Genomic DNA, 26,474 nt, shown 5'->3' on the forward strand with positions numbered 1-26,474 from the left:
CTCACGTTGATTGGGCTTTTATTGAAGCTTGCAGAGCACACAACAGAGCACCCTTGGAAAACCCATAAATAAATGAAACATTTTTTACCCTTGTGAATTTCAATGATAATATAAAGTCAAACATGTTTTTTCAACCCTCGTACCAAGTCAAACATATGCAAGCTTAAAAGTGGTATGTAGTTGGCTGTAACGATAGTAATACCAATCCTTATATTCACACCAGTACCTTGAACTGAATGAGCATAAGCTCGTAAATACAAAGTGCATTTAAGATCATGGAGTACAAAATGTTGCCAAGTCACCAGAATATTTAAGTAAGAAAAGACAGTCAAAGACAACAGGATATTTAGACAACCGAGGTGATACCAATGAAACCTTGTAAAATCAGAACAGAACTGTGAGAGAGTCAGACTGTTCACTTTTTCTTGCCTGACACCAGCGCACCGAATTCCTGGATGGAGATTTCTTTGTTCAAGTACTGCTGAAGCTGACTATTGGTGACGTGCCCCATACGCAAGGCATCCTCAATGGAGAACTTCCTCCCTGACTTTCTGTCGTGGAGCATAGAAGACTCTCCCTTGGGGCCTTTGACTGAGACCTCCTCCCAGTCACACTCTTGGCTCTGCAGGTTGACAAACATGTTCCAGTCGATCAGCCCAAGTTTGTAGGCCTCCTCTGGTTTCATCTCTTTGCCGGTGTCGGGGTCAATGACCACAATGGATCTCTTGAGATGGTTCTCCCTCTGCTCTCTCTTCGTTTTTGCCACTGTCAGGCTCTTCTGCAGCTTTTCGATTTCCACATTCTTCTGGTTGGTCACAGATCTCAGCTCTGCCAGTTCCTTTTGAAGGGATTCAAGCCTCAGCTCCATATTCTTTCCATCCCCTCTCGGCGCAGACTCTGTGATGAGCTGTGTCTCTTTGCTGGTGATCTCAATCTCAGAGCGAAGCTTGCGGATCTCATTCTGCAGCCTCTGGTTTTCTTGCTGCAGACGGTTGCTTTCGTCTCGGATATATGACAGTTCTTTGGTAGACTTGGTGTTGGTGAACTCCATTTCACTGAACCTGGATGTCAAGGTGGTCAGCTCTGCGTCAAGGTCTCGTCTTCTTCTTTTCTCGTCTTCCAGAGTTCTCTTCAGGTTTTCAATCTCAATCTCAGCCTCTGGGTCCTTCTCAACTTGGACTTTCTCAGTGCGGACGACTCTTTCCTTCACGTCTACCTTCTCCAGAGTGATCTGCTGCTGGAGGAGGGCGTTCAGCTCCTTCTCCAGCAGGGTGCGTTTGTGCTTTTCTTCATCCAGCTGTAGTCTGATCATGGAGTGCTCCTTCTCCTGTTGGGGATCTTGCTGCAGTACTACCATCTGTTTGACAGTCACCTTCTCACGATTTTCTTTGTCACGGAGCTCCAGCTCATGAAGTCTAATCCGAAGCCTTTGGATCTCCAATTCCGCCTCACGTCTTACTTTGCGCTCACGCTCCAGCTCCTCCAGCTGCATTTCCAGATCTGCCTTCTGCCTCTGCAGCTGATAGAGTTCTGTCTTCAGGCTGTCCCTCTGCCTTTGCTCGTTGTTGATGTTGTGTAGGAAGGTTTCACACTCTGACTTCAGGAGAGGATCCTCTTCCATCTTGACCACTTCTTGCTGGACAAACTTCTCCCGGACCTGAGACAGCTCGGTCTTCCTCAGTCGGATCTTCTCTTCCTGAGTTGACCGTTCTCTCTCCAGGTCAAGGCGTTTCTTCTGTTCATCAGCCAGCTTTCTCTTCAGAGTCTCAATCTCCTCCTTTGTCTTGGGATCTTCTCTGTACTGCAGGACTTCATTGACCACCTCTTTAGTCTGCACTTGGGGCTTGGTATCCTTCCATCTTTCAATTTCATCACGAAGTTGGCGGCTTTCCATCTCAAATTTCTCAATCTGGTGGGTTTTATCTACAATATCATTGCGAAGTCCCTCCAGCTCCCTTTCGGTTTGTGGATCTATCTTGTATTTGATTACTTCTTTGATGATCTCTTTCACTTCTACTTGAGGCCCTCTGTTCCTCAGCATGGTCAGCTCATCCTGCAGAGATCTCAGTTGGAGTTCTGAATCTTTATAGCGCCTCTGCTGTTCCACATGTTCAAGACGGAGACTGGCTGCTTCATTCTCAGCTTTAGGATCGGGGCGGACAATCTCCCGTACTTTTTCCTGAGTGATAACCTTGGACTTTTCCTCTTCGAGACTTGTGATTTTCCTCTGGAGATCGACCTTCTCTCGCTGTGACGATCGTCGTTTGCTCTTCTCGTCCTCATACTGGCTCCTGAGATTTTCTACCTCTCTTTCAAGGGCGACATCTTTCTCCACTTTCAGGACCTCCTTGATGGAAATCTTCTCCTCTGCCATTGATTTTTCCTTTTCCAGTCTTCGGAGTTTCTCCTTAAGAAAGTGCAGTTCATCCTCAAGCTGCTTCCTGCCATCAATTTCTTTTTGTTTCTTGTCGAAGAGAAATCGGTACTCTGTCTGAAGTTGGGGGTCATTCTGGACTTTGATCACCTCCTCTTCAGTGATCACCTCCTGCTCCCTGCTCTTCTCCTCAGCCAGGATCGTCACCTGCTTTTGAAGCTCAATCAGCTCATTTTCTTTTATCAACTTCTGCCTTCGAAGCTCCTCCAGCTCATCACGAAGTTTGCGAACTTCCTCCTCCTGTCCGCGATCTCTTTCAATACGCAGGACTTCCTTAACCATGTACTCTTGTGCTCCTTCTTTGATCTCTGTCTCGATGCCACGAATCTTCAGCTTTAGTATCTCAAGGTCGTTCTCCAGGACGTGAGTACTGCGGCGCTCTTCGGACAGTTTCTGCTGGACTTTGTGAATTTCCTCATCCAGCTGGGGGTCTGGAACCTTTTTAATCAGCTCTTTCTTGACGATTGTGTCCTGTGGCTTTTGACCTTCAAGTACGTAAATTTCAGTTTGAATGGTCTCAATTTCTTTTTCGAGCTGCTCTCTCCTGTGGATTTCATCTTCCAGCTGTTTCCGGACTCTCCATGGCTCTTCCCCGGGAGCAGCACTGACTGACTTGACATTAGTAGCCTGGATCATTGGGATGTCAGCTTGCTGTGAGCACAAAATCATTAGTATTGTTATTGCTGTTGCTTTTTATGTTGATGTTACTGTTTTTGTAATGTTGAATGGTAACGTTTCACCTGTTTGACAAGGTTTTGGGCAAACTCCAGATTCTGCAGCCTCTGCCTGTTGACAGCATTCACCTCAGTGAATTTGGCCTCAATAGCAGCTTCCTGCAAACATCGAGATAAGATGTTATTGAAATCACATTTAGTCATTTTTTACTTGTTTACAAAGGTCCACAATGTTTTTTGTTGCATGACCTCTTCAATGCACAGGTATACTCTTCCTGTCTATCACACTAAGTACGAACCTATTAGCACCTCCAATAATAGAGGTAATGTTCATATTTTGTCCATTTGTTTTCAGAAAAGGTTATGAAGAATTCTGCTTTTTGAAACAGTTTTTTTGATTTCTAATTTTTGGTCTTCTATGCAGTTTGAGATGTCTTTCAAAACCCAAAGTGGAATAAAGCTGTATATAAATTGGATGGATGGGTATTTTTCATCATTTTAGTTGTTGAGGCACAATGTTAATATGCAGTCATCCTTCAATTTTGCAGTTTTTGTGATTTTGAGTGATACAAACTTAAGACAACAATGTGTATGTTATATATCAGGGACAACAAGTTATCACATTTGTTTTTACATGCATCATCTCAATGTTATCAAATAAATATGAATAGGTAAATAATTCTTCTGGCAGAAAGAAAACAACAAAGTGATGGCACCGACTAGGATTGTAGGAATATTCGTAATTGCAAGTTGATGATATCTAGACAGGAACTATTCACCCAAGGAACAAAAAACAAAACAAAACATGACCATCAATACCCATAGTCTGGTTCTTTAAAATCTGCCTCCAATCAGCTAAAAACATTGGTGTCAAACTTTCAAAGGTGTCTTCATGAGTGATGGCAACCACTAATGAGACATTGCCCGGGAGAGAGTGAGTAGAGGTGTGTTGAAGGTACAAAACATTCATGCAACGCTGACGTAATGAGATCATTCTTCTTCACATGTCTTCAAAGCAAATAACATGAAAAAAGTGATAAAGAAACTGTGGATGGATCATCCTATTGCAACATAAAAGTTATGATAAAGTTCTAAAGATGAATAAAATAACTGTAGAGTATGAAGGAGGCAGAGTGTATCACAGGTGTCTGTTAGTTTTTGTGTTTGTGAGTACTGGATAGTGTCTGTTGGGACTCACCTCTCCTTTGACTCGGAGTGCAGGTGATTCCAGTCTGGTCCTTTTGTACGTCTGGGGGACGAGTCCGTCCTCAATGTCGAGGATGGCTTTGAACTTCTCAGTTTCGTTCTCATAGTCCTGAAGAACAATTGTTGAAATGACTGATTCTTCATGTCAGGCAGTGTTTTGTGGATCTCAGCCTGTGACCTCAGGTTTCTTACCTTGATAGCTTGTTGGTAAAGCTGAGCATTTTTAGAGACGTTGTTTAGGTCGGACTCCTTTTTGGCAATATCAGAGAGGAGATTCTGTACAAATGGAATGAAACACTGATTAGACTTCTTACAAACTCAGAGCAAATAATACAACAACTGGATGGTGGCTCTCACCCTCTGATTCTTCAGCTTGGTGTCCAGTTGTCTGGCGTCGTCGGTTTCTTTGGGCTCGTAGTTCGGGACGCGGGACAGCCAGGTGTTCAGGTTGTTGTAGTCATTGTTGTAATTGTTGAATGCCATCTTGGCTCTCTGCAGGCTCTGAGACCTGAAACCGAGCAGTGGAGGAAACACAATGAGGTGGAGAATGTCCGTGCTGTGATGTCATGTGGAGTGATTCTTCTCTGATGGTTGTGGCCTCCAGTGTCCTGGCCACCTCACCTGGTGTCGATCTGCCTCTGCAGGTTGTTGAAGCGCTTGTTGAGTTTCTGGACCTCAGCTTCCTGCCTCTCGATGTCAGGAGAATGCTCCTGGAACTTGTTGTACATGTTGTCACTGCTGCTCTTGGCTGAACGCAGGTTCTGCTCCGTCTCAGCGATCAGCGGCCTCTTGGCCCTCAGATCTCCTCCCATGTCCTGTCAGAGCACAAGTCAACACAACCAAATCCTTAGAACTCTTTCAGGAAACACAGTTTACGTTGAAACGGTGAGTGTGCACGGGTCAGCTGTTGCATGAAGACCATTTAGTACTGTGAAGTTCCCTTTAGGTCAATTTTCAAAACGACCAATGAGTCAATGTGTGAATCAAGACGTGAAAAAAGAAGAAGAAACTATCATTATCTGCCTCTTTTACATACATTTGAAACAAACATCAAGTACTGCATTCTACTTCAAGCAATAATACAGAATATCACTAACATAAGGACACATAACCACTGAGGTTTCTTAGCTTAACATGAACAGACTTCTGCAGTCATGATCCAACCGGAGGAACAGCCCATTGCTTTACCTTTGGAGATCAGATTCTTCATCATGTGACCGTTTCACCTGATGAATCTGTCTGACTGACTCTGCACCACCTAACCCATCCACCGCCTCGTACATCAGTGGTCAAAATGTTTTGCTCGTCACACTTGGTTTTCTTAGAATCGTTTCATTCTAAACATTCGTCAAAGTTTTTGATTAGCCAGCCTTTGGTGTAATTCTGCTTTCTGTTGACCTACTGTCATCAAACATGAACCCGACCTGAGTGACACGGCTCCAGTAGTGGTGGGGCCACTTCCCTCTCAAACAATGCACATCATTATGCCTTCTGTTATTTCAAATATTGTGAAATAATACTGATGTGCAATCAGTATGTGTAGATCTCTGCTCCTAAATGTCTATTTGAACCCTTTTCATTCACCCATTGGAACTGACCACACGTTACAGCATTTATACTGAGATGTCATTCATCTCCATGAAATTCTAAAAGTGGATACACAATTGTTTCTGACTGACTTTTTTATGGATTTCACTACTAGTGGTTATTTTAATTGTGGGGAAAGAAATGTATCTAAAAAAAATACAAACAAATTGCACTGCATTAAAACATAAAATTTCATTAGACTATAATCTTGACATCCAGAAGGAGGAGCCAGGACTTTAGTATTTCTGGAGGTTTATCAGATATAAGGTGTCTTACAGCGAGTTCCCGCTGGGCCTTCTCCAGTGAGGACATGTCAGGTGGAGCGACCTCCTCCCGGGCCAGCTTGTTCTCGTAGGTGGACAGAACATTCTTCCCGTTCTGAAGCGATGCCTCCAGCTGGTTGGAACTCTTTAGTCTGCAACAAGTTCAACACAAATAAAATACTTATTTCTTCCAAAAACATTCAAACCAGATTTAAAAACAGTGTCTGGTTCATCTGGGGAAATTTGAATGCTCAGTTCTGAGCCCTGATGCACACCAAACAATGACTAAGCGCCTTTAAAAACATGTTTAGTGCGTTTTTCCTGCAGCTCAGAACAAAGTGTGTGAACAGGAACCTGCTACAAGGCTCCTCCTGACACTGAGTGACTACAACTACTACTGGTCTGTTTCTGATTGCCTATATTCTACACATATAATTTCATATGGCCTCATCATAAATTTGAAATAGAGTGTACTATACTTTAGGTAGATCTTGAAGTTATCTTAGTAAAACTAGTTTAATCATATAAAATAAATGAAAAATGACTGCTGACGAATTGAGACGCCTTCATCTCTTCAGAGTTTCCTGGCACTCTGGATATGTTTCTATATAACTGAAAGAAGTTCAGACACAAACGTTTTCATTCATGATGAAAAAAGGCATCATGAGGACAATGACCGCCCCCTGCTGTCGAAAAACAGACATACCCATAATAAAGGTGTGGATGAAGCAAACCGCCTGTGGTACTGACGACTGACTAAAGAACTAAGTTGTAACTGTCTGTCTTTTACAATTTATGGCAACTTTATTAAGGATATATAATGAGCACAATTTGATTATAGTCCGCCTTTTTTCTTTTTAATGGAAATTAGGAACTTTTACAAACTTCCTGCATCAATACTTCCTGGTTTGACCAGAGCCTGAAGTACAGTGGCCCAGAAGGATAACCTCAATGTGAAACCATGGAGTGTGTCCTGAGCAGACACAGTGAGGACGCTGTGCGGGGTCCCACCTGTCCTGGGACGACTGCAGAAGCTGCTCCAGCTTGCTGTACTTCTTGTCGGCCTCCTCGGCCTTGCTGTTGAGCTGCGGTGCACTGGCACTCTTTGGGTTTGAGATCAAGAAGCTCCTGGCTTCCTGCACCTTAGAGGACTTCTCCGGTTCGATCCTGCTGACCGCTGTCCCAATGTCCTGGACACAAACACGGGAGCCGGGTTAGACGGGGGCAGAAACAGGTCAGAGTGGATTTATGGTGTAATCCCAGAGGAGCTGGGTACCCTCAGTTCCTGCAGGCGGTCCGTGCTGTCCTGCAGGGCTCTGCTCTGCTCCAGCGGCGGGCGCATTTGAGAATGAATGGCTTTCTCCTGTTTGTCCAGGTCATTGACCACCTTGTCCAAACCGGCCATCAGCTGGCGACACTGCTGCTCGTCCTTATCTGAGGAGGTCAGAGGAGGAGTTCCAGCACGTTCCTGTTCATCACGTTCTTCTCATTTTATGCAACATTTACATTTTTATAGAGAAAGTAGAAGTGAATGCAGCGAGGAGCAGCGTGGCTTTACAAGTTGCTCCATTGGAGTGACAGCAACTTGCATGGCCGCAGCCTCTGTTGGTGTGTGTGTGAATGTGATTAACTATTTGGGACACACACAGTTGAAAAGTGCGATTTAAGTGAAATCCATTTACCAAAATGTCAAATATCACAGACGAGGCAGAGACAGAAACTTTTGAAATAATCCTCTGTTTGTGCTCATCTTATCTGAACAATTGTACAAAACACTGAAAATACCCAATAGAGTAAAAAACAAAGTTTTTTTAACAGGAAACAGTATCACACATCCACAGACAGGCTTGTACTCGAACCAGGAGTATTCTTGTTGTAACGTCAGCATGCGAGCCGTTACCTATTGTTGAAAAATGAAAGGTTTGAATAAAGGTTTGGATTTTAATTCAAGCGGTGAGCGTATTCAGTAATGACTTTTAGAAGTAGTGTTACGTGGTATAAACTGTAAATAGAAGTACCAAAATATCAATTAATTACTGCAACACGAGTATTTACTTTCACAGCTAAATGTGTAAAACTTTATATACGCTGATAATTAGGTTCATAATCTGTATTTCTCATGTTTTTATGGTCAGAACAAATCAGAATTTGGTATAAAACTACTTAACGTTGGGACTTAACTATAGACTGATGACGATGGTATCTCTGTGTGTCTTAAATGTTTGAAATGAGCACTGAATGATTGAAGCTGTGACGAGGTGAATCTGTAAGTTTGTTGAAGCTGTGAATAGATGCAGTACCTGTACCGGCTCCCATCTCCCTCTGCAGTTCGTCGAAGCGTTTCAGCAGAGTGTCTTTGCTGCCCTTCATCTTCTGCTTCATCGCTTTCTGCTGGCTCACCAGGCTGCAGCCAAACAAGACAGTGGCGTCAGCTTCTGGAAACATGCAGGAGGCCTTCGGGGGTCGCCTCCTCGTACACTCACTTGTCTGCGACGGCCACAGCCTCGGGGTCGGTGGGGGGGATCATGAAGCAGACGGCCGGGGCCGTCAGCTTCCGTCCGGCTGCGTCTTTTACGTCCCATTTGTTCCCGTTGTTCCGGAGCAGAGTGTAGCGTTCACCACGAGTGATCTGGCCCTGCACAGGTCACACAGCCACAGCCCGTCATCACTCCAGGGCTCAAACAACCACACGTAGCACTCTCACATTCTCACTCTGCCGATCGACGGCTTCATAAGCGCTCTGAGCAGATCCACATCTGTAAAGCTTTTTTACAGCCAAACTGCCGTTTTAGGTTTTTTTTTTTTTTTTTCTAATTCCTGAAAGTAAACAGTGTTAGTATAGCAATGAGAACAATTCAAATAGTTTTTTAATAAGACAGTAAAAAAGATCATCATTTTGGACTTTTTAATGGAATGAAGCCAAATGTGCAATAAAATATTTGATCATTATTATAATAAAAAGAAATTCAATAATGACTTATTAGAGGTTTAAAAGAGCATAAAAATGCTTTGGAAATTGAATATCTGCAGCCAGTAATGTAATAATTCATGAATAAAACTCAATTTCTTGAAAGCTTATTTTAGCAGGTTTTCTCAATTTTCCTTTAAAAATAGGTATAATAAATGTTGTCATATTCATCCATTAAAGATAAAAAATCTGCAGCAGTTATTACATTCTTTTGAAGTGATGCAGTGAAGTGCTTCCTAATGAATGATTTCTATGTTTGAAGCACAGAGCGAGTCCATTGTTTGCAACAGGAACAGCGTGACGCGTGAGGACTGACGAGAAGACGTAATATTTGTGGGTGATTTGGTACGCCGAATACCAGCCTGGGAAAAGTGCAAAGTAAAGTTGATCCAATTAAAGGATGAGAGTGTGCGAGAGACTGAGAGGGGTTTTAAAGTATTTCATACTCTAAGTCTCTTTAAGATTATGATTCTTAATTGCTTGCTTTAATGTATTTCTTTTATTTTTTCATTATGCTTTAATGCAGTGGTGTCCAAACTCGGTCCTGGAGGACCCTGTCCTGCATGTTTCAGTTCCTCCCTGCTTCAGCATCCCTGAATCTAATGATGATGTCATCACCAAGGTTGTGAACAAGCCCAATAAGGAGCCGCTCATTACAATCAGGTGTGTTGGAACTGGGAGGAGCTAAAGCTGCAGGACAGGAACCCTGGAGGACCGAGGTTGGACACCTCTGCTTTAATGCATTTCTTTTTTTCCATTGTGAAGCACTGTGACTTGCCTTGCGTCTGAAGGGTGCTCTGTGAATAAGTGTGCCTGGCCCTAAGATCCACATGTAAAAATATTAAACGTTTGACCGTGCTCTCAGTTCATATCACTTTTTGTTGCATACATGTTTCGTTTTTTACGTCCGAGTGATCGGAGCATGGACTTAAGGAGCTTTACTGTTTGGATTTTAAAAGCCGTGCTGGCAGCTGCTGAACACAGGGAGAGTTTCTGAAGGCAGTACAGACCTCGTCTGTGTCGTATTCACACAGAGCCTCTACAGGCAGCTGCTTCTGGGGCGTCTCCCTGCGGTACTTCAGGGGGGAAACCTGCAGGCCGCGCTTCTGAAGGTTGTTGACCCGCTCATCGAAGTGTTCCATGGCCTTAGCTTGTTCCTACACACACACACACACACACACACACACACACACACACACACACACACACACACACACATACACACACACACACACACACACACACACAGGTTTCAGGGCTGTAGAAGCCAGGTGTGTTGAACATCAGTCGTCGCTGAGTGTATTTTGAGGAAAGCTCACGTCCAGCTCTCTGATCAGTCCCTCCATCTGATACACGTCCTTGAACTCTGGGTTGTACTTCTGGTTGACCTCCTTGTCCAGCCTCTTCAGCAGGTCCTGAGTGTCCCGGGCCTCCTTGTGGTACTGCAGATGCACACACAGGCTGATGAGCTGAGTGTGTGTGTGTGTGTGTGTGTGTGTGTGTGTGTGTGTGTGTGTGTGTGTGTGTGTGTGTGTGTGTGTGTGTGTGTGTGTCCCACCTTGTGGTACTCGTCCATGTTTTTGAGGTGGTTTTCCTCACAGATGAGCAGGTTCAGGTATTCCTTCCAGTCAGCGTGGACGGCCTCCATGTGAGCCTGATGACACACAAAGACACACATAAGACAAAGCCAGACAGAGTCCCAATGAGGACATGTCTTTTCTATATGGTAGAGGTGAATTTACTCTCGTTGAGCTTTATTTAGAATCCATGAGGAGACAAACTGAAATACACTTTTATCAACCCGAGTCATTTTATTTATGATTTGAAACACATTTATTTTACTTGTTTTGCATGTCCTGCTAGAGAAAAAGTATGATTTACTCTACAGGAAGGGACAGATCTGTACCAACATGAATCAGAGGGGTATAGTACACCTCCAAAAATGCAGTAGTGGGGTGAGGTGTTTGCATGGTTTTCATGTCTTCATGTATTTAAATCTCTGGTAGGTGAAGTATTTTTTGAATAAAGTCTGAGCCATAAATGGGATTAAATGGCAAATAAACAGCTTGTACCTCGATGACGTTCTTCCCCGGGTGTTTGGCAGCAATCAGCTTCTCTCCATCCTCGTTCACCTTGGTGACAGTCGCCTCTTTGGACTCCAGACATTTACTGATGAAGTTCTGTTGGGGAAGACATATGTGAGCTTGTGCCCTGATGTTCACCCCCCCATGATGCCCATTTGCCCCTCGGCCACCTCGTACTGCCTCTGACGGGCCGGGTAGTCCAGGTTGGCGTCGCTCCAGTCGTAGTTGACCCTCTCATCGGCCTGCTGGTCCATCCAGTACAGCTCATTGGTGCAGCGCTGCATGTAGTCCCTCAGGCTGGCCAGGTCACGCTGACGAGCACCTGAGGTGGCCTGGAAAAGAACAGAAATACAATTAAATAAACATTCATTCATTTTGAATTTGGGCATTTCATTACTTTAAGTGCTTCACTGATGATGTAGAGTCACTGCAGAGGGGACTAAGATGCTCAAGCACTATATAAGGAAAACTATTTCCAATTGAATAAGACAAGAAAACATTAATACAAGAAATTAAAACAAAAGTGATACTGAGTGATGATTAAAATAACAGAAAAAACACAAATCAAGACTACTCTTAATAAAATAAAATAAAATGAAATAAAATAAAATAAAAAAGTCACTGTCTGGATGACTCGTACAGTATAGTACTTTAACATAAAAGTTTACACTTAAAACTGTATGCTATTTCAATTTCAGTTTTTAGTTAAACTTCACTTTCTAAAATGTTTTTATTACAAAACAAAGCATGTTTAAATGTGAATTTTCAACATGTTGAATTTCCTCAGAGGGTTTTTTTGATGATTTTCTGAGGCAGAAGAGTTTTTACAGACTGAACAGTTTACCAGGTGGACGACCAGCTCACTTTGACTTTCTTACCAGAAGTTTGTTGTACTTCATCTGGTTTTGGTTGTTGTACTCCTATAGAGACAAACACACAAAACAAAACAAAGAATTATTCATAGTGCACAATTCGTTTTCAATTGAAATCTAATTCTTACTACTTATCTAGGAAAGGAGCTCAGTGGTGGAGCGTGCCGACAGTAAGTTATTATCATTATATTATAAGTCATTATAACGGGAGGAAGGAGGGATCATACACAGCTTGAGTGCTGTGAGTCAATATTTTGCTTGAAACAGGAAACATGACTCCACAAACTCGAGCTGGGTGAAGTTACTAATCCAGACTTCATTCTGGTTAACTTGATGACACAAGTGGACTAGTTTCACGATGAGGTTTTACATGGTGCTGTGTTTTGATCTGGATTATTTCACTATTGATCACTTCAGATGATCTGTTCGAAATGTTTTCAACAGTTTCCAGGTTTTCTAACTCCTGATTCTCTTCAGGCCAGACAGCTCTGGTTCCGGTTCCGGCCTTGGTTCTGATTGTGCTTCTAGGTGTGACTGTGTTTGTCTACCTTGTCTCCGCTGGTGGCGATGTGCGGAGCCAGAGCCTCCACCTCACTGTGGAAGATGTTGTGCTCCTCCACCTCGTTCTCCACAGACGGCAGGTCCTGGCCGAAGCCCTTGTTGTTGAGGTTGTCCTGGAAGCAGAGAGAGTCAGAACCATCAGTCCAGCAGAACTGCATGGGTCTGTGTCACTGATAAATCTGGTTTGAAATAACAAGCATCAAGCACGTTGGTCTGAACTGCAGATCTACAGTATTTTTAAAACCATTCCAACATTAAGTTGTTTTTAAAGATGCTGGTCACAGTGATTTATACAAATATAATGCTCATATGTTGTCTTATTTTACTGCATAAAAATACACAAAAAAAGACAAATCTGAGCTGAAATTACAGGATATATATATATATATATATATATATATATATATATATATATATATATATATATATATATATATATATATATATATATATATGACAATAAATAACTTGAAATATTCCAGTGCTGGGTAAAACATATACTTCATTAATGAACTATAATCCTTATAAATAAATATATTTGGGAAAAGTTCAATATTTTAAAAAGTTGAGCAGGCTAAATATAAAAACTTCACACCTCTTTTCAAATTAAAGTCTGGTTGAGACACGAAGGTTTGGAAATGCCACAACATGCAACCTGTCAATCAATGTGACCTCACTGTGCTGCGCAGTGATTGGTGGGGAGGGAAAAGAGGGTGGGTGGTTGTGTAAGTGTGTGTGTGTCACCAACCAGCTTCTCATCGATCATGTTGCCCCAGTTGATGGTGGGAACGCCCTCAGTGCGCACCAGGTGGTAGATCCGCTCCTTGTCCTCTCGCAGCTTCAGCACTCGCTCACGTAGCTGCTTCATGCTGGATGAACACACACACACACACACACACACACACACACACACACACACACACACACACACACACACACACACACACACACACACACACACACACACACACACACACACACACACACACACACACACACACTCCCTCAGTTCTAAAAGTGTTTGCGTCCCGGTAGGAGTGACTGAAGTGACTCTCAGGCTTTGTTTACACGAGGAGTCCCTGCAACCATCCCTTTTTCATACTACCTTCCTGAAAAAAGAGTGATAGGGTTGTTAATGGCACTCACTCCTGCTCAATCATCTCCGCCTGGGGATGCTGAAGCCGCTTGGCATTGTTGGCGTCCTCGTCCAGGCCATTGAGCAGATCCAGACACTGGGAGATTTTCTTCCCACAGTCCTCACAGTACAGCGTCGGCTTCCCCTCGTTGAGCTTACTCACATCCTGCAGTGAGAAAAACTCAGTGAAAAACTCAGACAGCAGCAGAACATGTAGACACTCAGTCAGGCACGTGGGTTGTTTACTAAACGAAAGATGTCTATAGACACAGTATAATATGCAGCCGACAGCTCCAGGGTCAGAGAACCTGTTTTAGGTTTTAAAAACAAAATCTACAGCAACAAAACACTCACACAAAGTACTCAATCATTCATCAAGTATATTACAGACCGTGTCTGATGAAGTACAAGACTAACCCCGTCTCAATGCTCATTTAGGGAGTTTCTTTCTGAGTTTGTTGAATTTTTAATTCTTACTGGAGTTTTCTGGTCTTAAATGGAATGCGTGGTACTCGCTGTACCATCTTGTGGCACAAAGTAGTATTACAACACATAAAACCCTGTTGGCTTGGTCATTTCTGTCGATTTCTCAGTAACATGAAGCGACTGTCATTTGTATAAAAGGCTGCTTTTAGATATCAAGAGGTCTCTGAAGATGCTTTTATCAATTTAGATTGAAAAACTTTGGATGAGCAGAACTGTCCACAGACGTAGCTGCTCCACATCAGAGAGGGATCAGCCAAGTTGAGCCTTTACAATACAAAGTGCAGTTAAAGCTTGTTGGATTGCTGGAGCTGCTCAGAGACACGATACCTTGTTGAGGTTCTGCTCCACATCGGAGATGTTCCTCTCCACCTTATCAGCCTGCTTCTGCAGCTTGTCGATCAGCGCCGCCAGCTCTGAGGTGGCATCCCTGCAGGACCGGCACACAGACAGAGATGTTGTTTAATATACATGGAAACATCGAGTCTCTACATTACTAGAAACTTCAGAGACACATTTCTCCTCCAGTGATTGTATGTGTGTCTGGACTGGGAACACAAAGGAATTGGTCATAAGCGTTAAAGTCACTGGAGTCTGTCACCGTCCCTCCAAATGCAAAATGAAATTGTCCTGCAGATGAAAGAAGCAACGTTATGGTCGTCTCCTCCGCCAAACAGCTCGCTCCTACCGGGACTCACAGGGACATGTTCAGTTGGACCAAAAAGGACACCTCCCATGTACAAACACATCCAGAGAGTGAATTATACAAGAAAACCCAGCAAAACACTTCATCTGCAGGGAGGATTACATATTAAATGAGATGTGATGTTTAGATGCAGGGGTAAAGGAGACAGACCATTAAAGTCTTCATACTGTGAGGACCGTTATCATGTTTATCTCATCTAAATCTAACTTTATTCTGATTTATGTGTCCAGCTGAACTTGATCATAAATTCACTGTTAGATTCCTGAAAATGGTTCAGATTGTTGCTGTGATACTCATGAGGAGGTGAGAATCCTAGAAACACCAGGTGAATGAGACTCCTGGACGTTATGTGATACTGCTGGTTTACTGTAGTTCGAAATGACTCCAAATAGGTAGAACCATAATGAGCTGCAGGTTGCTTTCATAGCCATGTGTATGGTGTATGGTGTATGGTGTATGGTGTATGGTGTATGGTGTATGGCGCATGGCGTATGGCGCATGGCGTATGGCGTATGGCGCATGGCGCATGGTCATGAATGACTCGATGAGCCTTAATCTGACTGCTCAGTTCTTTATTTCCTCGGGGATGCTCGTGCTGCGCTGATGACTCACTGTCTTCTTCTGAAGAACATAAAGAGCCACAAACCACTGCGGCTGCATGAAACTTGTTATACTGCAGCATGTTACACAATCCAGAAACACAGGAATTCACTGGTATGCAGACAGCTGCCAAGAAGCAACCGTCAAATCTGCACGAGTTCAGTGTGAACAGTCCGTGTGACACGAAGGAAAAGTTTCCTGCAGTAGAAAGGTGAAGCAGTGTAATCGGGTCTAAGTCACATGACATGTTGAATATTGATAAGGCTGCAGTTACTGGTAAATACATTGATAAAATGAGGTTAAAACACTTCAGTGGGTACTGTTAATGTTTCTTAGTTTTTTCCGTTGCACGTGTGTCTGAAGACACAAGCCTGAAGTTTACTGACTTGGTTGTTGTTTTTTTGTCATTTCTTTATATATTTTCATGCCACTGACCCCTGACCTCTGACCTCTGACCCCTGACCTCTGACCCCGGGACTTCAGGTGGAAGCAATCAGTTTTAGAAATTGTTTTAATTCACGATGCATTTCGTGTCAACTTCCTGTGTGACTTTACAGCTCTAAACTCCCCACAAGCACCTTGTGACCACAGGTACTCCTAAAGTTGGGGTATCGTTGGCATTGCATGAGATTGTGAAGGGTGAAACCATCATCAGAGACTGTGGGTTTCCACCAGTCCCACAGAAACACTTCTCTGTTCATGGGGACTCTTCAGAAAGCTTTGGACAGACAGGAGAGCATCAGAGGAGCATTCTGACTACAACTCTACTGGGGGAATATTTTGTGGAGAAATTAAACCAGGGTTGAATTGTCTGGAGAAAGAAAGACCAGTAAAGACCACCATGGTGAAGTCTGATGAAGACACCATCATGACGTCTCCAGGTTTGGACCGCTCTTCACCATGAAGGGAAACACTATGGTGACTTTCTTCTGGTGGAGCGTGTTGAAGTTTTACCTGCTGAAGGAGCTTTGAGGAGTTCAGGAGTCCAGGGTGCTGCTGCACCCGGTCAATGACAACATGAACTACAACACACTAAGAAGTCTGGGTGGAGTTAACATGAATTTGTTGTTTGCCTTTACTTGTGACTTCAATCCAGACCAGATGACATTTTATGGCAAACTGAGGCAGCTCACGGTCTGTTTCACATACTTTCACCTGACTCTGTCTCTCCTTCAGGGCTATAAAACAGGCCCGGCAGCTTCCTGCCTGCACACAGGAGACACACCTTCACCAATGACAGTGCACCACAATTGTGTGTGTGTGTGTGTGTGTGTGTGTGTGTGTGTGTGTGTGTGTGTGTGTGTGTGTGTGTGTGTGTGTGTGTGTGTGTGTGTGTGTGTGTGTGTGTGTGTGTGTGTGTGTGTGTGTTGGTCACACACACGCTTACCAACACATTTACAGATTTCATAAAGTATTTGCATCCATGTCAGTGGTTACATAACAAGGAAAGGAGTCATATTTGAACCGCTGTTACACAGGCCATCCAGCAGAGGGAGCTGTTCAGAAAACTCTCAATTCAGAGGCCTGCACTACAAAGTGGGATTCAAGGTAACTTCAGGGATTAACCCTGGGTTTTCCGTACTCTGAACCTGGTTCACTTCTCCATGGTGAGATGGTAATAAAGAGATCAACAAGTATTAAAGCTGCGCCTCCTGACCAATCAGATCTCTTGGAAAAATTCACTGGTGCTAAGAGAGGACTGTACGGAGCGAAAAGTATTTATGCACTTTTATGAGCTTCGGTCACAAATCCTTTGATAACAGAGTTATTTCTGTTTAACAGATTTATTTCTACAAATACTAATAATCATAATAATTATTATTATTTTGTATTCATCTTTCTTTAAAACTACTTTGGTCTTTTTTATTAAGAATTAGACTTGAAACTGAGAGAGTGGGCGAGTCCAGCTGAGTTTGGCTTGACTGGTCGGGCGGCGCTGAGTCCATCCCAATGGTATAATCTGATTTAAGTAATGTTTTAGTAAAGAAAGTGGTCTGTTCCTACGTGTACAGCCTATCTGCTGGAAGCAGAAGGTCTGTTCCTACGTGTACAGCCTATCTGCTGGAAGCAGAAGGTCTGTTCCTACGTGTACAGCCTATCTGCTGGAAGCAGAAGGTCTGTTCCTACGTGTACAGCCTATCTGCTGGAAGCAGAAGGTCTGTTCCTACGTGTACAGCCTATCTGCTGGAAGCAGAAGGTCTGTTCAGTCTGTGGATTATCTTCTTTTATTCTTACATCAAATGTAATGAAGCCTGTTTTAAAGTCACACATGTGATTTCATGTTCGGCTCATTGATCCAGCCACAATCTGTCTGTTTAACATTTAATCTCATTTCTAATGTATAATATTTCCAAACAACTCAAATTAAATCGATTTTTTCCACATCTGTTGTTATATAAAGAGTTAAATACCTTATTTTCACCTTAACATGACAAATGAAAGCGGTAAGAGATAAAAGTGAGTCCCTGGAGAAGAAAGGCCTGGGCGTTAGGTTCTTCAGGCTGATATCACCTCAGCAGGGTTCCTTTATGACGAGGGCCATCAACATATTGGCTGTCGGCCAAAAACATCAGAACATCAAATCTGGTCTTTATGAAACAACTTAAAAAAGTTTGTCTTTATATTTTCAAGATCAGTAAGTTTGCTTCTGGATCATTTACTGTGGGAGGTTGTTTATTTAAGAGTAGCTCTTTTATTGCTTGTCAGATTTTAACATTAACCTGCAGAGTGGATCTGACCTGCACATTTACACATCAACGGAACCACAAACTACATCAACGGAACCACAAACTACATCAACGAAACCACAAACTACATCAACGGAACCACAAACTACATCAACGGAACCACAAACTACATCAACGAAACCACAAACTACATCAACGAAACCACAAACTACATCAACGGAACCACAAACTACATCAACGAAACCACAAACTACATCAACGAAACCACAAACAAAACCACAAACTACATCAACGGAACCACAAACTACATCAACGAAACCACATCAATGAATCCACAAACTACATCAAAGAAACCACAAACTACATCAACGGAACCACAAACTACATCAATGAATCCACAAACTACATCAACAAAACCACACACTACATCAATGAATCCACAAACTACATCAACGAAACCACAAACTACATCAACGAAACCACAAACTACATCAATGAATCCACAAACTACATCAACTAAACCACAAACTATTTCAATGAATCCACAAACTACATCAACGGAACCACAAACTACATCAATGAATCCACAAACCACATCAACGAAACCACAAACTACATCAATGAATCCACAAACTACATCAACGAAACCACAAACTACATCAATGAAACCACAAACGAGATCAACGAAACCACAAACTACATCAATGAATCCACAAACTACATCAACGAAACCACAAACTACATCAATGAATCCACAAACTACATCAACGAAACCACAAACTACATAAATGAAACCACAAACAAGATCAACGAAACCACAAACTACATCAACGAAACCACAAACTACATCAACGAAACCACAAACTACATCAATGAATCCACAAACTACATCAACTAAACCACAAACTATTTCAACGAAACCACAAACTACATCAACGAAACCACAAACTACATCAACGGAACCACAAACTACATCAATGAATCCACAAACTACATCAACGAAACCACAAACTACATCAATGAATCCACAAACTACATCAACGAAACCACAAACTACATCAACGAAACCACAAACTACATCAATGAATCCACAAACTACATCAACGAAACCACAAACTACATAAATGAAACCACAAACAAGATCAACGAAACCACAAACTACATCAATGAATCCACAAACTACATCAACTAAACCACAAACTACATCAACGAAACCACAAACTACATCAATGAATCCACAAACTACATCAACGGAACCACAAACTACATCAACGAAACCACAAACTACATCAACGAAACCACAAACTACATCAATGAATCCACAAACTACATCAACTAAACCACAAACTATTTCAACGAAACCACAAACTACATCAACGAAACCACAAACTACATCAACGGAACCACAAACTACATCAATGAATCCACAAACTACATCAACGAAACCACAAACTACATCAATGAATCCACAAACTACATCAACGAAACCACAAACTACATCAATGAATCCACAAACTACATCAACGAAACCACAAACTACATCAACGAAACCACAAACGAGATCAACGAAACCACAAACTACATCAATGAATCCACAAACTACATCAACGAAACCACAAACTACATAAATGAAACCACAAACAAGATCAACGAAACCACAAACTACATCAACGAAACCACAAACTACATCAACGAAACCACAAACTACATCAACGAAACCACAAACTATTTCAACGAAACCACAAACTACATCAATGAATCCACAAACTACATCAACTAAACCACAAACTATTTCAACGAAACCACAAACTACATCAACGAAACCACAAACTACATCAACGAAACCACAAACTACATCAACGGAACCACAAACTACATCAATGAATCCACAAACTACATCAACAAAACCACAAACTACATCAACGAATCCACAAACTACATCAACGAAACCACAAACTACATCAATGAATCCACAAACTACATCAACGAAACCACAAACGACATAAATGAAACCACAAACTACATCAACGAAACCACAAACTACACCAATGAAACCACAAACTACATCAACGAAACCACAAACTACATCAACCAAACTACATCAACGAAACCACAAACTACATCAACCAAACCACAAACTACATCAACCAAACTACATCAACGAAACCACAAACTACATCAACCAAACCACAAACTACATCAACGAAACCACAAACTACATCAACCAAACCACAAACTACATCAATGAAACCACAAACAAGATCAACGAAACCACAAACTACATCAATGAATCCACAAACTACATCAACGAAACCACAAACTACATAAATGAAACCACAAACAAGATCAACAAAACCACAAACTACATCAACGAAACTACAAACTACATCAACGAAACCACAAACTACATCAATGAAACCCACAAACTACATCAACAAAACCACAAACTACATCAACGAAACTACAAACTACATCAACGAAACCACAAACTACATCAATGAAACCCACAAACTACATCAACCAAACCACAAACTACATCAACCAAACCACAAACAAGATCAACGAAACCACAAACTACATCAATGAAACCACAAACTACATCAATGAAACCACAGACTACAAACCAGATCAATATTAATGTCACTGTATTTTGCACCAGGACCCTTTTTAAGTGTTTGGAAATGTAGAATTTTAAACCTTAGGTGGTGTTGTGCCAAATTTCTAATTTGAATGACTTTATTGTTTGTTCTACCTTCTTAACTATATTTCATATTTTTAATTAAACAAACGTGTTGGAAAGTGTGAAACATATTTCACAGTGTATGGTTTAAAGAAAAATCTATAAATTCCTCACTGCTTGTCTTCAAAACATCTTTCATGGTGTTTTTAGTTTTAATTAACTTATTTTGAAGAAAGAAGAAAAAGCTGAAAGTGACCATGTGTAGCAAGTTGCCCCACAAAGGGTTAAAATGAGATCAAGTTTAAATTATACTTTTTTCCCTCTGTACATTTGAGCTTTTTCAGGTTTCTTGAACAATATAGTATTACATTTTGAGGTACTTGTAGTTCTTTGCACTCAAGCAAACATCTGCAGATGTTAATAGATTATCAAGCTGGCCGGGTCCACTCCAAAACAAACAGAAAGGATCCCATTTGACTCCTCCTGCTTGATCCAACAGTTTCTTTTAGGTGTGTACGACTGTGTGAACCAAAAGTGTGGATGAATCTATGCAGATACTGAGTGGGTGAGGAGGTTCGCTGCCACATAACGTGCCTGTCAGCACTTTGAGGGGAACAGCCAGAAAATCTTCCTGAAAGCTGCTGATTGGAGGAAAGTGGACTTTCAGGAAGGAGAAGTATAGATACAGGGAGGATGAGCTTAGGGTGTGTGTGTGTGTGTGTGCGTGTGCGTGCGTGCGTGCGTGCGTGCGTGCGTGCGTGCGTGAGTGTGAGTGTGAGTGTGAGTGTGAGTGTGAGTGTGAGTGTGAGTGTGAGTTAACCCCTGCTGTATCTGGACATTAATGCGGTGGTTCCACTGAGGTGTTTTGATGAGAAAGGCAGGGCAGGTCAGGACTGGTGAGCAGCGCTGAGCTCTGCTGAGGCCGATCCAGATGGGAAACACCCAAAGCGGGATTTCTGTCACGTTGGAACACAAGTTAACCGTCACAAACATGTACGGATCTCTTCTTTCTGCACAACCTGAGCAAGCTCAACACCCAGTCTCATGGACACGTGGTCCAGTAGTTCAGGACAGACCGAACCTGGACTGCATTCTGCCGCTGAGCACATGCTGCCTGCACCACTTCAAATTGTTTGCAGCAGTTTAAATCCTGCGTGAGAAAATCCAGGGATACTTGAGTTGTGAAATCCAAAACAGATGTACAGAAGTTTGGCTTTATGTTGTGATCACAAGTAGAAAGTAAACTCAGCGGCAGTTGGATCTGTGCTCCGGGCCGGATCCGGTCGAGGAAAGAAACGGGCACCAAGCGTTGGTCTGCAAGCAGCTCACGTGTTTCCCCAGAGGGAAATCAAACTGGAAGCAGAACTCTCTGAGAGCAGCGAGTCACGGAGGGCGTGGACCTCGTCACTGAGCCCAGCTCACAGAGGTCCAGGGTCGTCACGGTCCCTGCCCCGCAGCGTCTCCCTCAGAAATCATGTTGCTTCCAGGAGGGAGAAAATAACTAAATAAATGCAGCTCTTTAACAGCAGACTCAAAACCAAATTATATGAAAAAACAGATTTTATGAGTAAATTTACTGATATTTACATGGGAAAGTGTTATATGTAAGGACTGCATACTCTGGGTTAAAAACATACCTTCAATTGTGAATTATTTGTCTTTTCTTGGACCAATGAGTTAATCGTGGTAAAATAATTGATCTTTCAACCATTAAACTCAAAACATTAAAGGCGTTTGTGATATATATGTAATAAATGTGTTTTTTTTACTATCAGGTTAAATATCAAATTATGTCAAAACAAAAACATTTCATACGTAGATAAGTTAAGTTAAGTTAGATAAGTTAGCACAGAAACCTGAACTTTACTGAAAATATATAAATGTATTTTCTGCAAACTATTTATGAAGCTGTAACATGAACATGTATTTATAACAGAGTTCAGGTTCATAAATATACATTAAATTAAACTTATCAAACATTTTAATAGATTTATGGTTACACCATTAGATGAGTTTACATGTTTTGATTCTTATTTCAGTTTAAAGTTGTTTCAATATCTCATGAATAACACAAGATATGTCAGCATAAATTCATGATCATGAAGTATTCTTCATATAGTTTATGGAAATATAATTATAAAAGCATTTGAATTCTACTTTATTTTTAAGCTGCGCCATCTGACTATACATTTGCTAATAGTAATACTCATCAACCAAATTAAATACATATTTATATCAAATACGAATGGTTTTACTGGCATAAATATTTACAAACTATTTTTACTATACTTTTTTCAAATTAGGTTTACAGTTTCACACCAATAGGAGGAATGCATTAGAAAATAATGAGAAAAACTGACAAAAATAAGCACTTGATGTCTTTATGAACTCCAATAATTTCTAACTGTTTGTATGGATATTCACTCCTCTTTGCTGATTTCTCAATTTCTCACAAAGTAGAGATTTAAACAAATCAGATTCATGATTTTCAAACCAGGCAGTGAATGTTTTGAGCTCATCTTGACCAAAACTACAATAAGTCCACCACGTTCTTCAGTTTTGAGTATGAAAGGAGAACTGTGGTGTGAAGCAGGTAGTGGCTCCTGGTTGGAAAATCTTCTGACACGTTACTCTCAATCCATCCGACTTCTGCTCTCTGTCTTTCTGTGCATGCAGGAGCACCACCTGAGAAGTGGAGCTGCATTCAGAGGACACAGAGGGTGGAGTCGCATTGTTTGGATTCCTTCGTTGTCTGTTGGCTGGTTTTTACGCAGGTAAAGGTAACAAACCTGCTCTGGTGGGATGATCTGCCCCGTGGCACCCACACCACCAGTAAAATCAACTGGAAGGTTCAGAGTCACAGGAAGGACATAAACCATTTTCTACTGGGGGGGGGGGGGTTATTGAGGGGTCCCTTGATGCTCCTCACAGCTGCTGAGTGACAGAGAGGTGTCTTTCCACTGTCTTCTAAATGTCCTGACAGCTGAGTCGAATGTTCAACAACTTAATCATTTCCAGCCTGGACAAACCCTGAGGAACGCCTACAAGTTGATAGGGCCAACAGTATGTGGGAGAGGCTCACACACACACACACACACACACACACACACACACACACACACACACACACACACACACACACACACACACACACACACACACACACACACACACACACACACACACACACACACACACACACACACACACACACACACACACTGATCAAACCAGTCACTACAACTTTACTACTCACTTATCAGCCACACCCACACTGGGGTTAAAGCGCACAAATGCAACCTAATGTACAGACTTTGGTTATTTTCTGTATTTCAGACTCAATCCAGTTAATCCGAGTCATGTCTCAGCTGCTTTACTGACCATTGATCTGGAAAGAGCATTTCATAAGACAAATAGTCCACCTGTGCTCAACTAGTTAGACCAGGCACGCCCAGCTCACCAGGCTGCCTTTCCAGAGTGAATAATTTTAAGAAATATTTAAAGTGCATTTCCAATATGTTATAAACTGTTTGAAAGTTATTGTGTAATATGTGAAAGTGGAACGCGGTGTTTTAATCGGCGTGCATGTAATTCACGTAGATTCAATAAATCCACTGTAAATCCTACTTTTTAGCACATTTTGCTTATTTTTTAGGTGTTTTTTGGGAATTAAACTGACCCGTATTAATGACAGAATACTGGAAAAACCTATAAAATAACGTATAATGTGAAGTTATTGGGCTTCAACAGGCAGTTGCTTTCAGGCTGAGTACATGTGAGTGAAGTGTGGGGCGCGGAGCCGCCTCTCCCTCATCACATGGAATAAGAAGCGGTACTTACGCAGGTTTGGGCGGCGTGATCACCGTGGATTTCTTCTTGGATTTGAACATGGTGACGGGTCACCTGCGAGCGGCTTCCGACGGTAAAAACTATTCCCAGGCTCTCCGGTGGCTGTGAATGCGTCGTGTGTCCGAAAAGGTCCACACACCCTTGTTAAAGTCAGACTGCCCTCCCACACTGCGTGTACCCGCGGCACTGCACGAATCACCTGCAACACGCAGCTTTTCACGAGCCGCCGGTGTACCTGTCAGCCCGGGGACCAGGGGGCGGGGCCAGGGCCACGTGGCTCCGCCCACAAGCACACACCTGGAACTGTATACTGTATACATACATAGGAGCCATCTTTATATTCAAGTCATCATGTAATATAAACATGTATTATTAACCCCATACCATCTTCAACAGGAAATAAACATTTTTCTCCCCCAAAAAATATCAGTGTATAAAAACAGTATAATAACATATCTCGCGAGGGAACATAAGATAACCCATAAGATCGAACATCCTGTACTGAGTGAATGAATTGGAGTGCACAGACAGGTTTTAACTGGTAATACACCAAAACGAGCGAATGGCAAGCCAAATGTGGACAGACAACGGAAAGGGTTTCCCGGCAAATTTCAAGCAGAGCAGACACTAAAACACCCCAAATACTACAAGTTTCAGCGTCCGTCTTCCCAATGTACGCCATCTTGAATTTCTCTACCTGGCTGGATGCAGGGCGCAATGATTTTTTTATTTATTTTTTGCATGCAAAAATGAAGATTACCAAATGCGTACGGAACGCGCAGAATCTGATTACAGTACATTGTTCTTCACAATTTTCTTTTACCAGCAAAATACAATATTGAGGAAACTACTGTAGATTATCCCTCTGCGATTCTCCCGAGCTAACTCACTATCAGCCCACATTAAATCCCCTATACTGGGGCTGATATGACTTGATACCATGATAACTTTGTTTGATTATGTGCAAATGCTTTGCAAATGTGGTGACAGGGTGTTTTACTACATTCAAGATCACAATGAGAAACAATCTCTTGTACACAATGTTTTTCTGTGTATGATCAATGCTGTGTAATTTGCCAAATGGTGCATTAGATATCAGCTGGTCCTACAGTTTGACCTGTCCCTCTGAAGAGTAGACACCTGTCTTCAGGGGACACTTGCTGTTGGATTTTAGGGCGTCCCTCCATTAGAGGTTTATCTGCACCTGTATATCAAGAAGAAAACACCTAGAGAGTTCATACCTCTCCATCCATCCATCCATCCATCCATCCATCTTTTATCCTGTTCAGGGTTGCAGGATGCTGGAGCAAATCCCAGCTAACTATGGGTGATACACCTGGACAGGTGAGGACTGGTCGTTAGCCCATCAGACAACCACACACACTCACATTAATAGGTCAATTTAGGGTCACCAGTTAACCTCACATGCATGTTGTTGGACCATGGGAGGAACCTGAAGTACCCAGAGGAAACCCATGCACACACAGGGAGAAAGGTCCAACCTGTATTTGAACCCATGACCTTCTCACTGTGAGGCGAGAGCGCGAACCACTGCACAATGGTGCTGTGGATTATTTATATTTGAAATTGATCAAAGATACAAAATATGGTTTTTAGGTTGGTTGAATAACTGGCTGCCTGTTTAGTTGGTTGGTTGGTGAGTTGGTTATTCGGTTAGTTGATTA

General features: G+C 42.2%; 1 protein-coding gene across 1 annotated transcript; it reads right to left on the minus strand.

Moving 5' to 3' along the window:
- On the minus strand, nt 1-24,999 carry ppl (periplakin). The gene is made up of 22 exons (XM_080488034.1): nt 24,781-24,999; nt 14,598-14,697; nt 13,796-13,950; nt 13,398-13,518; nt 12,637-12,762; nt 12,095-12,136; nt 11,387-11,548; nt 11,205-11,312; nt 10,691-10,786; nt 10,452-10,574; nt 10,143-10,289; nt 8,648-8,799; nt 8,465-8,568; nt 7,441-7,598; nt 7,176-7,354; nt 6,178-6,316; nt 4,936-5,129; nt 4,672-4,822; nt 4,507-4,590; nt 4,307-4,423; nt 3,175-3,267; nt 1-3,085 (listed from the first exon to the last, which is right to left on the minus strand). Exons 1-22 carry the CDS (start codon nt 24,828-24,830, stop codon nt 416-418), a joined length of 5,271 nt encoding a protein of 1,756 aa, XP_080344160.1. The 5' UTR covers nt 24,831-24,999; the 3' UTR covers nt 1-415.
- Nucleotides 25,000-26,474: the final 1,475 nt, after the last annotated feature.

This window comes from Lipophrys pholis, assembly GCF_963383615.2.
Source record: "Lipophrys pholis genome assembly, chromosome: 19".
In the NCBI taxonomy this organism is placed as follows: domain Eukaryota; kingdom Metazoa; phylum Chordata; class Actinopteri; order Blenniiformes; family Blenniidae; genus Lipophrys; species Lipophrys pholis.